Source organism: Amphiprion ocellaris, chromosome 18, assembly GCF_022539595.1.
Source record: "Amphiprion ocellaris isolate individual 3 ecotype Okinawa chromosome 18, ASM2253959v1, whole genome shotgun sequence".
Taxonomy (NCBI): domain Eukaryota; kingdom Metazoa; phylum Chordata; class Actinopteri; family Pomacentridae; genus Amphiprion; species Amphiprion ocellaris.
Genome location: NC_072783.1, coordinates 28,306,235 through 28,319,125, shown reverse-complemented (window position 1 = coordinate 28,319,125; position 12,891 = coordinate 28,306,235). Strand labels below are relative to the sequence as shown.

Genomic DNA, 12,891 nt, shown 5'->3' with positions numbered 1-12,891 from the left:
TGTTCTGTGCAAAACATTTCCAGTATTCTTCTTCTGGCTTTATCTCTATATGTGTTTGGAAAACATGCCTGAGTTTAATCCATCCACACATTTGATTGTTTTTTCGAAAAAAGTACTGTGTTGAAAGAACATGTTCTCTACACAGGTCTCCATCTCTATAAAATGCCTGCTATTGACAGTACATTAAATATCAAAAATTTACTAAAGTAACTATTAATTAGAGTAGTGTCTGTAAAGAACACTTTGTACTTTTAGTTAAGTTTTTTTTTGTTTAAATGAATAGTTTTACTTGTAGTTGAGTAATATTTCACGAATGTCACCACACTTTATCTCAGATTTTCCACTCGCTTCTGGGAAAAGAAAATAAGTCAGGGGTCACCAAAATTTTTCAGCAAACACAAATATCAGATGAGACATCTGAGTCTGAATCAAAGTGCTGGTCTGACTGTTGAGCACTTCTGTAGAATCAATCCACAGAACTAAAATGCCATTCAATGCCACAAACACTTATTCTCACACTTCAGAGTGGAACCTTAAAAAAAAAAAAAAAAAAAAAAAAAAAAATCACACCTTTGTCATCTCTGCTCTTTCCGGTAACGATGACTTTGTTCATGTAGATATACTCCTCATCAGCACCTGCATGGAAACACAGCAGATGGCAGTTAACAGCAGTAGACTTCAGCACAGAGCATTTCTCTTTGTGGCCAATTATCACGAACACATATGTATAAGGGGCACATACATGTCTTGTATCTAGAATAGAACGGCTCGTGGTATTTCTGTAAATACTCTGCTATAGTCTGTAACCTCTTAACAACATGGTGAAAGCAAAATAAAGGTCTAAAGCTGTTGACAGTGCAGTGTTCTTTAACATTTTCACTTTTACTGTATAGGACAGATAACTCTCTAACCTAGGAGTCATATTAGTTTCAAAATAAACAGACAAGTCGCAGTAAAACCTTTGATTGTACAGGTTGGAGTGTAGTGAGAGCATCAGGGACACACAGCCTAATTGGTTAGAGTGGTTTTGGCATCAACACAGTATTAGAGACCAATGTATAGCCTACTAAGTTCAGCCTCCTGTCCAGTGTTGCTCTGGTATATAGGTAATGGAGCTTTTTCACGGGGTGACTCAACTGTCAACATTAACAAGAAAAAGTTGCATATTTTGCTTCTCTTGTTCCTGTGACGGTCGTAGTACACATGGAAGAATCTGATGCCACCTTAGTGCCAAACAAACTTTCATCACGCTTGTCAAAAGTCCAAGATTAAAGGGGAACTTCACCCAAACAAGTAGGCCATTGTTCAGACAGATGGGTCCATTATTCACACCCACCCTTACCGTGGTGAGCATTCATCGGACGTTAGTCAGAGAACTCCTTGAATCACAGATAGAGCACTGTGTCGCTTCTGTCTTTGAAGTTTTAAAGATCATAAAGCTGCTGAACTCCTGGTCAAACTCTTAATAACAGTCTGCATTCCTGAAGAGTTTACATTATAACCAAAACTGTGGTTTCATTCTGTTCTGATTGGTACTTCATCATGGCATCTTAAATTAATTTATTTTCATAAACAGGAATTAGAAGTGGTGCAAAAGTGCTGGCTTCTTTTCATCCTATCAATTTTGGTTTTATATGCTTGAAATGTAAGAAAGAGTAGTAATTCATTTAAATGAAAATAAGACAAAAAATCATCATAATAGTGTGGTTTATCACACACAAGACATGGGAACAGGAAACAGGGAAGCAGAACTTGCCTTCTCTGTGCACTCAAATGTAAATATTTGCAGGTCAGCATGAACAATGGTATCGTTTAGGCAAGAAGCGGAGATGATGAAACCTCATGACATACACCGATGCTGAAGTCAGCTTGCTGAGGAACAGGACTGTGTTTGGATTAATGTCACGCATCTTAGCATGGCAGAGTAATTATACTGCCATCACACTGCCGCAAAAACAATCTGATTGAACGTCTCCTCTTGAACAATAAACTTCCAACAGTTGTGGCACAGCAGGCTCGAGCTGCCTACTGTAACCTGTTATGGAAGTGTGTTCCGGTTTTGAGGAAAAAGACTGTTTCACTGAATTAAATATTTCAGCTGACTAAGATTCTACCCCGACAGGAAATCAAACAAAACTCCAACCTTGGGTGACACTCCGGAGAAGGTTTCGCCTTTGAAATAGATATCATGAGGTGAAACCAAACAGCAGCAGAATAAAATGATGTTTTGCCTGTACAGTGAAAACAGATTTTTCGGAGGGGGAACAGAGTTGAAACGCTATTTATAAACTGCTGCTCAAAGGAAGTGAGCATCCCCAGAGGATAAATGCAGCTTCGGAAAAATGATACAGCTTGGAGCCAGAAGAGGAAGTATGGAGAGACGGGTGCAGGACCTGAACATGGAAAAGCATGACTGCTTGTGTGTTTTAGGGAACATTTGTGTGTGAACGCTCTCTGAGAAAGACATTTTCAATCCAAGAGTGGCAGCGAATGTGAAAGAATCATGTCATTAAAACAAAATTACCATCAAAATTTGGTATCGTGATGACATACAGTTAATTTCTGAAGTTGCAGTAGTCATCCATTATTCCAAATTAACCACACACCAAGAGTCCGAGGTCTGGATGAAGCTCAGCGTGGCACCTCTTCCCATAGTAACTAACTGACTTCCAGGCGCCATAAATCACATCGGTCCACCAGCAGTTGCACCGTTTTCATGTTGAGTGTCAAACCCAGTCAGTAAGAAAAATAAACTCGTCTTTAGCTGTTTGACAAGATACTTTAACAGCCCATGAATCACTTTGAGACAAGACTGGTTCTAGCTTGCTTGTAAGTGCAAAACTAATAACTGAAACCCAAATAAAAACGATCAATCTAATAATTTTGCAAGAGAGGCAGCAACGCAGCCAGAAATATTTAATACTGCAACCACGCTGCGTTTTTCAGTCACCACAAATGGGACAAAGTATCCCGAATGTGATTGTAAATGGAAGTCTGCTAGAGTATAATTATTACATGGTGGTTGGTGAGATTTTAAAATAGTGAAATAATACCAGAGCAGGCTGCTTGATAGCTTCTTTCAGGCCAAACTGCAGCCGACAGCTCAATGAAACGCAGTGGCATGACCACATGTTTCATAAGGTGCTTTGCATAAAGGTCAACTAAACTGCCAGATAGTCTAAACAGCTTTTGCATGAATCTAAACATCTGCGGTTTAACCTTCAGCCTGTGCAACTCTCATGTGATCACAAAAACCACAACATTAAAAAAAATACAAGAGCAGATATTTATAGTGAGAGAAAGTTTGCTATGAATTATTTTATGAGAATTTTCTGGTGATATTTCAAATAAAGCACCTGTAGTACATAACATACCCGTTTGTCTTGTCTTAAATGCATGTAGGCAAACTGTTTTCCAACATAGCAGTTTTAGCTAATGAAAAATTCAGTAAAGAGCTAAGAGCTGGCAAAAAAACCCCCGCTATGATATACAAGAATTTAGTCATTTTCCCAAAGGTGGACATCTGAAGTGACTCTGATATGTAGCAGTCTTCATGGGAGTGAAGTGTCATCTAATCACACAAAACTGGCATCATTTTATCACCCTGAGGAATGAAAGATTGTTATTTTACTTAGTGATTCATCAGCATTCTGGAAAAACTCACAGGCTGTTTCTCAGCTCATTGGTAACTTTAACTGCTGGGGTTTTTGCAATGCAGTTATTCTGCAAAAAGTGTCTGTTTCGTTGGACACAAATCCTCGTACTGTTTATTAAACTTTCCAATATATCTTCCACCCAGTTCTAAACCAAACAGAACAAGTTTCTCTTCCTCTAGTGTAATTTCCCAAAGACAGCTGTTGTGTTTTGAGGATTTTCCGACTACAGCCCAAACGATGTTCGGTTGGCAGATGTTATCATTTGATCTTGGCCTGTCAAGGATATATCAGCATCTGTGAATATGTTGCTCAATATACAGAACATTTATGGAGCATAGTACAGAAAAAAAAGGATGCTAGGGGTCATTTAGAAATTTTGTATGTCCAGCAAAGCAGCTCCAATGTTCTCTCAGCACTGTCTGCAGCATGTGTGGCAGAGAATGTATCACAGCTGAGCAGACAGTGGTGCAGAGTCGAGCTTTGTCCTCACGGTAAGCTCCCAAGTTGTGAAATATCCGTAGCTACATTTCTGGAACGTTAATAAGCAATGACTCCATTACTTTCCCCTTTCAATATAACATACTATAAATGTAGTATAAAGAATACCGACTGGTAAATCGATATCAGAGTTTGTTACTCTCTAAAATCGATATCAGCCCCAAAAATCCAGCATCAGTCAGACTCTAATTTTAACATCTAAGACTTGGATCTAATCTTTCACTTCTTCCTTCAAAAAAATGTAAAAATTTCCCCAAAAATATCCATGCATTCAGTTCCTGAATGAATCTGAAGTGAGAACTAGGTCAGGTGGTTTCATGTTTGTATTTTCTTCTATATCTACACTGTGGACAGTTGTAATTAGTTGTAGTTAGACTTCACAGGTCTGTGAATGTTTGGTCTGATACATACAGGCTGACACTGATAGCCAGCTGTAAAAACTTCAGAAAACCAAGCAAGTAACAGCAACAAGTGCACTACTGTTGCATTCCGTTTTTAGTCATACCATTTGAGGCTTTGTAGGAGCGCAGCAGATCAGACAGCAGGCCCTTCTGGATGGTGGCGTTCCCACTCAGGGTCTCCTTGTCCAAGATGAGCAGGAAGCGGTGGAGCTCCATGAGGAGCTGGTCCAGCACTGGAAGCACAGATCACAAGAGGGACTCAGATTTACAGCAAAATAAAAATTCCTTTCAATCTCATTGCACATTTCTTGGAATGAAAATATTTCAGAGTACTAGAGCAATGGCTTAAGATCAGGACCAACAAAGTTCTCATCATCAAGAGTAAGAAGAACCACAAGGAGCCCTGTGAAGTTTCCAGACAGTTATATTCAGAATATTACACTTTAATTTATTACAGCGAACTTGTTCAACTCATGGACTTTGTTTTTTTAGCACTAATTTCAGTTCTTAAGTTTGTTAGCTTCCCCTTTGTTCCTCTAGCTACAAGCCGGATGCCAGCGTTTTACATGGGAGAGGCTCTTTAGAAGTTTTCAGCCTGGCAACAAGTCAATTCGCACTCAGACTCTATGTCACTCACTCATTACTCCCATCCAGCTGCTATTGACAGTTGCGAGTCTGTTTGAGGTTGTTTTGGGAGTTTAGCGAAAGGTCAAGTTCAGAGGAGGGAGGAGCCTGGCTCGGAGTCGGCGGGGCCACCGAGTCTGGGTGCAGCCCACACACATCCTTCAGGGGTCAGCGCTGAGCTCAGCCCTCTCCGCTGTGTGGGGAGCTCTTTGTGCTTCTCTTCACTGTCTCTTGGCCTCATGAATAGGCCCCTTGCTACAGTGGGGCCTCAGTGTGTGAGCATTTCACCGAGAGGGGAGACAGAAGGGGGGGATGGAGAGGAAAGACTTCATTAAAGGAAAAGGTGGGGCAGGTACTGGTGGACATGGATACAATGCTATGTTGGAGTTTATATTAGTAATGTAATCATCACAGGTGATGGGGAGGACCATTAATGAACGATACAGTCAAGTTTTTACCTTGCGAACATATCTGCATTTTTGACATGTTGGTAAATCATCAGGAGGAAACTAAGCAAAACAGTTTCCAAATTCTAAATTTTATCAATACTGCAGTGTATTGATACAAGTCTCAAAAATGTGGATTCAAAATTTTACGTGTAACAAACCCAAGGAACCAATCCTGTCAGCTTGCATAGTGAAGATTTACGTATCATTCTTCTTAAACATTGGTTTCCAGCTCAAAAATGCATGGCTGAATGATGCAAGAAGGATTGTTGGTGCCTTTCGAGACATATTGAGGACAAACATCATGCTGGCAAAAAATTGGGCTTGAAAATCAGAAACAAAACGAAAAGAAACTTCCAAGCAAATTTTCAGAACTCGCATTCAGTAGTTAGAAGTGGAAAGAAAGTATTCCCTAGCTTCTCTCCCAGTAAACCCAAATATATAGAGCAGAGTTCTGACTTCCCAGTTTAAACTGGCCAATCAGGACACATTTATAATCCAATCCTATTTGAGGTCCCACCCACTCAGCCAACCAATAAAAGAGCTGTTTTGGAGGCGTGCCCCCTTCTAACCTCCAGGACAAGATGGCTTCTGCAAGGGAGAAACTCAGGTGAGGACTTTTATGTATTTTTAAAACAGGCTGCTCACTTTAATCAGTCAAGTAAACTTTAAAAAGTACAATTTTCTCTAAATAGAAAACCAAAATGATGTCATTCATGTCCACCTGTCTACACAAAAGGTATACATGTAGTCAGGTAGGGAACTGATATTTCATGCGCAGAACAGTTTTACAGTGTTTGAGAAGCGTTGTGGGTGAGCTGGTGTGCTCGTTCTGCACATTTTAGAGGAAGCAACGATATAGAGTGACATCAAAGTCATTTTAAAGCTGGAAGAAACTATTTTCATGGCAAAAACTTCTAAATGTGTAGCTTTGATTGAGTTTTTAGTGGTTTAATCGACAACTAGAGAGAAACTTTTAGGAATAAAGTGGGTCAACACGCTAAAATTGGGTCTTCTGCAGCTCAGGTGGCAAAGCAGGTTGTCCACTAATCGCAGGGTTGATGGTTTGATCCCCATCGTCTCCTGTCAACATGCCAAAGTGTCCTTGGGCAAAACAATGAACCCAAAGTTGCTCTGAATGGCAACTTTTCCATCACTCTGTATGTGTTCATGGAGGAACACACTGTAGTGCAATTTGGAAATGCTAAAATATTAACCACAGACCATTTGCCGTGATTCAGTGCAGTATAAAGTCTTGCCTTCTTGTTCAAACACAAATTATTAATTGGTCATCAGAGAGCCTTCTTACTCACGACAACCAAACTGCTGTAACTAAAGCTGAAAATTTGTCAAAAAACAGAAAACAAAACTACCACTTGTATGCAAAAATCATCCGACCCTTCAGTAGAACTGAACTCTGCTCTACATAAAATAAAAACTAAAAACAAAAACAAGGGCGGTAAACTGCTCCTCTCTGTTTGAACCCTCTTAAAACTGTCAGCTATCTTGTTTTAATGGCTCCTTCCGGCTCAAACCGATCACTAAGCGAGCCCTTACGGGGGCGTACTTTCTTGCCCTCTCCCCTCCTTCCTGCACTCCCGCACATCAAAGCAGCTCGAGAAAAAAGGGGGGAATTTTTTTTGCAGCATAAGGTGTCAGGCCTCAGTAAGCTTCGCCTCTCGGAGATGACGAGAGGCTTTTCCAAAAGCTGCAGCAAGCTGGGTTGTTTTTAATGACTCCTACTCAAGCTGAGTCAACTTCTGCTGGGAGGCGCCGTGTGATGGAGCTTCACCATGGAAAACATCACACATATAGACACACATGTGCTCACACAGGGGATGCAAAGTTAGCCTAAGTGAAGATGAATAGGTTTAAACACGGCCTCCTCAATAATGATTAAAACCACATTCAATTCATCTCTAATTGTTTAGCTGCTCATGTTTGGCCGCTCAATAAGAATCTAAACATTTTTCCAGCTTCCCCTCCTTGTGTGTTTGCAGAGATTGACTCAGATGGCCTTTTGGATTGGGGGTCTTGGGAAACGGAGTCAGCTGACAGGACAGGGAGGTCTGCAGCAGGCCGTCTCTGTGGGCTATGGGTTGGCCAGACGCCCACAGCACATCCAGTGAGTGACCGCAGCCTCCACAGCATAAACAGTTCACTTCTGTAGAATGGCCAAAAGGAATTCCAGAGTCCATCGGAGAGTGAGACTGCTACAGTGGTTTTAACTGTTCCAAGTAAAACACTGTACAAAAAAAGGCAGGTAAGAATAAAATTAAGAGTACACTTGACTGCGTAAAGTTTGTATGATCAGTGAAATTTAAGGTTTCCAAACCCCTACACTGTGCAAAAGGGGGATTTGTCTTCCTGGTGCTTGAAGTTTTGAGTTCCTGGTTGACTTTATTAACAACAATGAATGACCACCTCTTTGGTTGAGTTGTCACACACACTGCACATGTCCACATCTACTGGGCTTGATAAGGTGCTTTGGCAGACCCATGTAGTGCATTGTGACGGTTGGGGCCAAAATATAAGAATGAGACTGCAGTGTGAGGCTGAGTCCCAAACTCTCAAAAAAATTTTTTAAACCAGTCTGACTCGAATGGCTTAAACAGGGAACTTTACCATGGTATGACAACAGATACGAGGAAAAACATCACACCCTAGATTATACAAAACAAATGTTTCGTGCAAGATTGGATGTCTCTGTCTGAAGGTTGTGCAAGCCTGGCTGTGGTCGAGAAAGAAAAATTTGGCTGAAATCTTAACAGAGTGAAACCTTCCTTTCACCAGTCACCCAAAAATAACCAGCAGAAAATCTGAATGTCTTTGCATTTATGCCTGATTGTGCAGCCATCAGCCAACTGATACGTTATTCCAGCTTAAAGAAGAGTGGAGCATTTAGTTTGGCCTCAGCTGAGTTCTTGACTGGTGATTTTGACTGTTCACCAAACCTCTAAGGTGCCACACAAGTCCTCTAAATTGCAGGGAAGGCCTCAAATCACTTTCTTTTTTAATGTCTAACCAGTGTGTACAACTCTTTTCCTTTGATTTTATCCAAATCAAACTAGCCCCACTTTCAAGCTTCTTCTCATCTGTGCATCATCTCCCTCCATCTGTCCTACTTTTAAACCAACTCCATAAGTCCCGGCATGTCAATTTACGCTCCAGGAAATATCCTGTGTTTTACTGATGCAATATTTGTGCTGCTTTCAAGCATGTTTCTGATGACTTTGATCAATGGTAAAGGGAAAAAAAAAACATCATATGGGTGGAGAGTTAAAGAAAACAAAAACAAGCCGAAATATGAAATTATAATATTTCTTCGATCTGATGATGCAATAAAAACAGCTGCAGTGTAAGCTGGGCTTCCTGCTTGCTCAGCTTGGAGCTGCTGGTTAAGCTCCGTTCAGGACACTTCCTTTACTCTCTGAATCACAGTCATATTTTGGGATGTGGTGCAGATGTTGAAAATAGCTGCAGATGTGCTTGTCTTTCTTTTCGAGCTAAATTCTACATGTATTTTGCTTTTATATAACAAGTTCTGTCTGTCTGCATATTTCCACATCTCTGTTGTCCATGCACATGTGTCCCCATCAAATTCATCCTTTTATTCATTATTTCATGAGGTCTGTTTGCAGAAGTGTTTCTAACCCATTTGTTCTTCAGATCAGACTGGACTTAGCAGCAGAGAAGAGTGTTGCCACGATAGATGCGAGCCCTTGAAGGCTAGAGTCATTTTATAACTCATACTTACTCTAAGTAGTTTATAAGTGACGGCACAAAACAACAGCAAACCTGCTCTGTTGTCATTCATGAATCCACACATAGAAACACTAGAAGCATTTCCACATTTAAAACTGCGCTCAAAAATATGTGTATTTTTCAATGAGTTAGAGTACTTCTAAATTATCTCTTAGATTGTTAGTTAATCGGAATGAAATCTTCAAAATTTGCATTATAAAATATCCTTTTAGAGGAAGAGATCCTCCCAGTGTTTATTGTTTTACATGATAAATTATTAAAGTGACACTAAATCTGCCTAAAGTGGATTAGCTCACTGCAAAACCATTTTCTCTTTCTTTTTCTCCTCTTGAGCAGGCATTCTGTCAACTCATTAAAGTTGTTTACAGCACAACTATCTCCATTATCCATGATCAAGATTAATGGGTAGTTTATTTGAATCTAATGTCATTTGTTTGACTCCATATTTCAGCAACTGTCTTCGTCTCCTCTATAAAGGAGACAGCTGCTTAAGGCCACTGAGGTCAACAAAATTTAACAATCAACCAAAATGTTTTCCTTCAGATCTAATCTCTAATCTATTTGTATGAACATACCATTAAAGAGGTCAAGTCGAGATAAACTTATACACAAAATATTCATTGTTACAAATAAGAAAAGGAGTTTACATGATTCCATTTTGAAAGAAATTGATTTAGTAAACTGAAGTTGCACCAAATGAAAGGAAGCACTGAGTCCATCTGGGTCACCTTGTAGCTGACATGAACAGAGCTACAACTCCATCTAAAAGGGAAGTGGTGGCAGAAGAAGAATTGGAACTAGTGACCAAACATGACAGTAATATGATTAGATGATGGTTTTTTTACGCTGTCGCAGACTGAAGGTGCTTCTGCTTCAGTAGACTTGAAAGCACTGCCAGAAGCAGAGCTGATTTTATTTTTTTTGGCAAGGGAAAACACATAAATGACATTGACCTTTCGGTCAATTTTAATGTGCTCAACTGCAAGAAGGAGCCACGTCTGATTGCTTTGTTCCAGCCTGTCCTTGCTCTGGTGAGAGTGGCTGACAATTAGCTAATGGCAGCGCCTGAATAAAGGACCAAACACCAATTTGATTTGTGCTTGATCGCTACTGGCAAGCATCGGTCTTTCTCCCTGAAGCATGCCGGGTTCAGCTGTGGGGCAGGGACTGCATGGACATGGCTGGATTAATACAAGCTGTGTTTTGGTGTTATTGCCGTAGAAACCAGAGCAAAAAAAACAAAAAAAAGCAGGTGTCAACTTGATGACTTCAGAAAAGGGGCAGTATGTGACCGATAGCAGAACTTTGGAACTTTGGAAAGAAGTAGACAAAGTGACACTGGGCAGAAATGAAAAGTGAAAGAGTATATTAAGGTTGAAAGCAAGATTTGGCATGAAACATTGTGGGTAAATGCACAGTTCCTCGTCTAACAGGATGCCAACATTCCCAAGCTTTATCACAAAGGTGGGGGAAATTAAAGGCTTTAATATGTGTATAAGTGCAAATAAACTCATTTCTAATCAGAGTTTGCAAATAATGTTATCTGGTACAAGTAGCATGAACACTGAAAGAAAAGTCAAAGACTGCCTTAGTGAAAAGCAAAAACTTACAGAGGAATCTCAAAAGAACAATAGAATGTTGACCTTACAGTTTTCACAACACTTTCTATGTCCGCCTTTATTTCAAGCCTCCTCAGAATGGATGAAACCAGTGTTGAGCAAATTTCTGGAGAGATGTTCTGCCATTCTTTAAGAGACACTTTTTCAGCTGATCTTTGCTCTTTGCATGCCCCAAAGGTTTTCTACTCCATTCAACTCAGCCGACTTAGCCAGGTCATAATTATCAGTGTTCCTTGGATCATTATCATGCTGGTATTTTCCTCTTCTGCCAAACTTCTGCAGAATGGAATCTTGTCAGTCAGTACTTTGGTACGTCAGGCAATCATGGTGCCATCTTTCAGTGATATCATCACACTCCAACCTCCGTGCTTCACTGTCAGGACTACGCATTCACTGTGGTTGTCTTTGTCAGGTTCATGCCAAACATACCAGACACCATCAGAACAGACAAAAATAGTCTTGGTCTCATCTGACTTCTCGTCAAACATCTTTCCATGTAATTCAGTGAAGTTTAATCCTGTAGTTTTGTGCCAAGTGCGAGCAAGGGTTTTGTTCTTGGACATTGTCTGGCTGATGTTACGCAATGTCTTTTACACTGTCTGAGCTGTCACAGAAGACTTTGATTTTTATTAATAAGCACTGGGCCAAGTCTGGAACGCATGCCTTGCCTGTTTGCATAGACGGTGCAAGTAGTGCAAGTCTGTGGCATCATTTTAGGAGGACAGCCACTGGGGCTCTGACTAGTAGTACTACGGATCAATCTATACCTTTTGGTTACTGCTGCAACTGCTTTTTGACAGAGTTTTTTTGTTGATCAATAGTCTTCTTATATCTTTTTTAATCTCTGTGAAGTCTCAAAAATAGTTATTTCCATCTGGAGATTTTATTCTGTGTGGAGCCATGATGTAGAAGTTTAGATAGACCCACCTCATATGTCCAAAATGGAGACAGGTCATTTCATAACCATGTTACAATTAAGCTAATTGGAAATCACAGGTGTACTCAATATTGTTTTAGTTATCACAGGTTTTCTAGCTTGGTCACAGGTGCACCTACGATTGTTTCAATGAGATTCTACCTTGAGGTCTGTAGTTTCAATATTCTTCTTCTAAATGCTTTGTTATTGTTTTTATATGATTTGGTTGCAACACTGCTCAACTTTTGTGAAGGTTATTAGTGTCTACAAGTTCCTGTTAGAGTGTTGTTTAAAATTGATTGTGGTTTTGGGAGATCCTGCTACGTTTCTTACACTCCAGCCAATTATGTTAAGCAGCATCACAACAGCTTCCAGAGTGAGTCGGTGTTAATGGTTTCAGAGCTGTTCCTGTTTGTTTCATTTCTGCTTATTCACAGTCTAACTTGCTACAAGGATTGACAACAGCAGCCCTCTCAAGTCCAAGGACTCATTCAGCTAGACAGTGAAGAAGCAAAACAAGCTGAAAAATTATAGGAATTTTTACCTCAACCCATCACTACAAGTCAATCTTGCACTTGAAAACTTTAGTTGAGTTAAATATAAACACAATTACTAGGAGGCAGGATTGAATTATCGACTCACAAGTTGGTAATTTTCCTCTGTTACACAAATTATGGAAACAAACGTTGGCATTGTAGTTGCAAAGTGTTCCAAAAATAAAAAATCTGTGACAGTCTCAGCATCAGAAAGGAGATGTTGGTTGACAACAAACATTAGTGACAGGAAGTGTTTTGCGCAGTGTGGGTAAAATTTGAAATGACGAGGGCTTGGGGTTGTCCAGTGGTTTGGTCATGGTCAAAGAGTCTGTGGATTTAATTGACTTTAACATTGCAGTAGCTTCTCTGATATACATTCAACCTCTCCAAAAAGAGGAATTAATCATAGGAATCAGCTACTGTATGTTTA

The 12,891-nt window shown here is 40.0% G+C and overlaps 1 protein-coding gene across 2 annotated transcripts in view; it reads right to left on the bottom strand.

The window, feature by feature from the left end:
* afap1l2 (actin filament associated protein 1-like 2) overlaps positions 1-12,891 on the bottom strand; it is a 42,423-nt gene that overhangs the window by 23,415 nt on the left and 6,117 nt on the right. For both annotated transcript variants that reach the window (XM_055004739.1, XM_023276980.3), the window contains exons 2-3: positions 4,660-4,788; positions 571-636 (exon numbers count right to left, since the gene is read on the bottom strand). In XM_055004739.1, the coding sequence (XP_054860714.1) occupies positions 571-636; positions 4,660-4,788 (195 nt within the window). The remainder of the gene's footprint in view (positions 1-570; positions 637-4,659; positions 4,789-12,891) is intronic.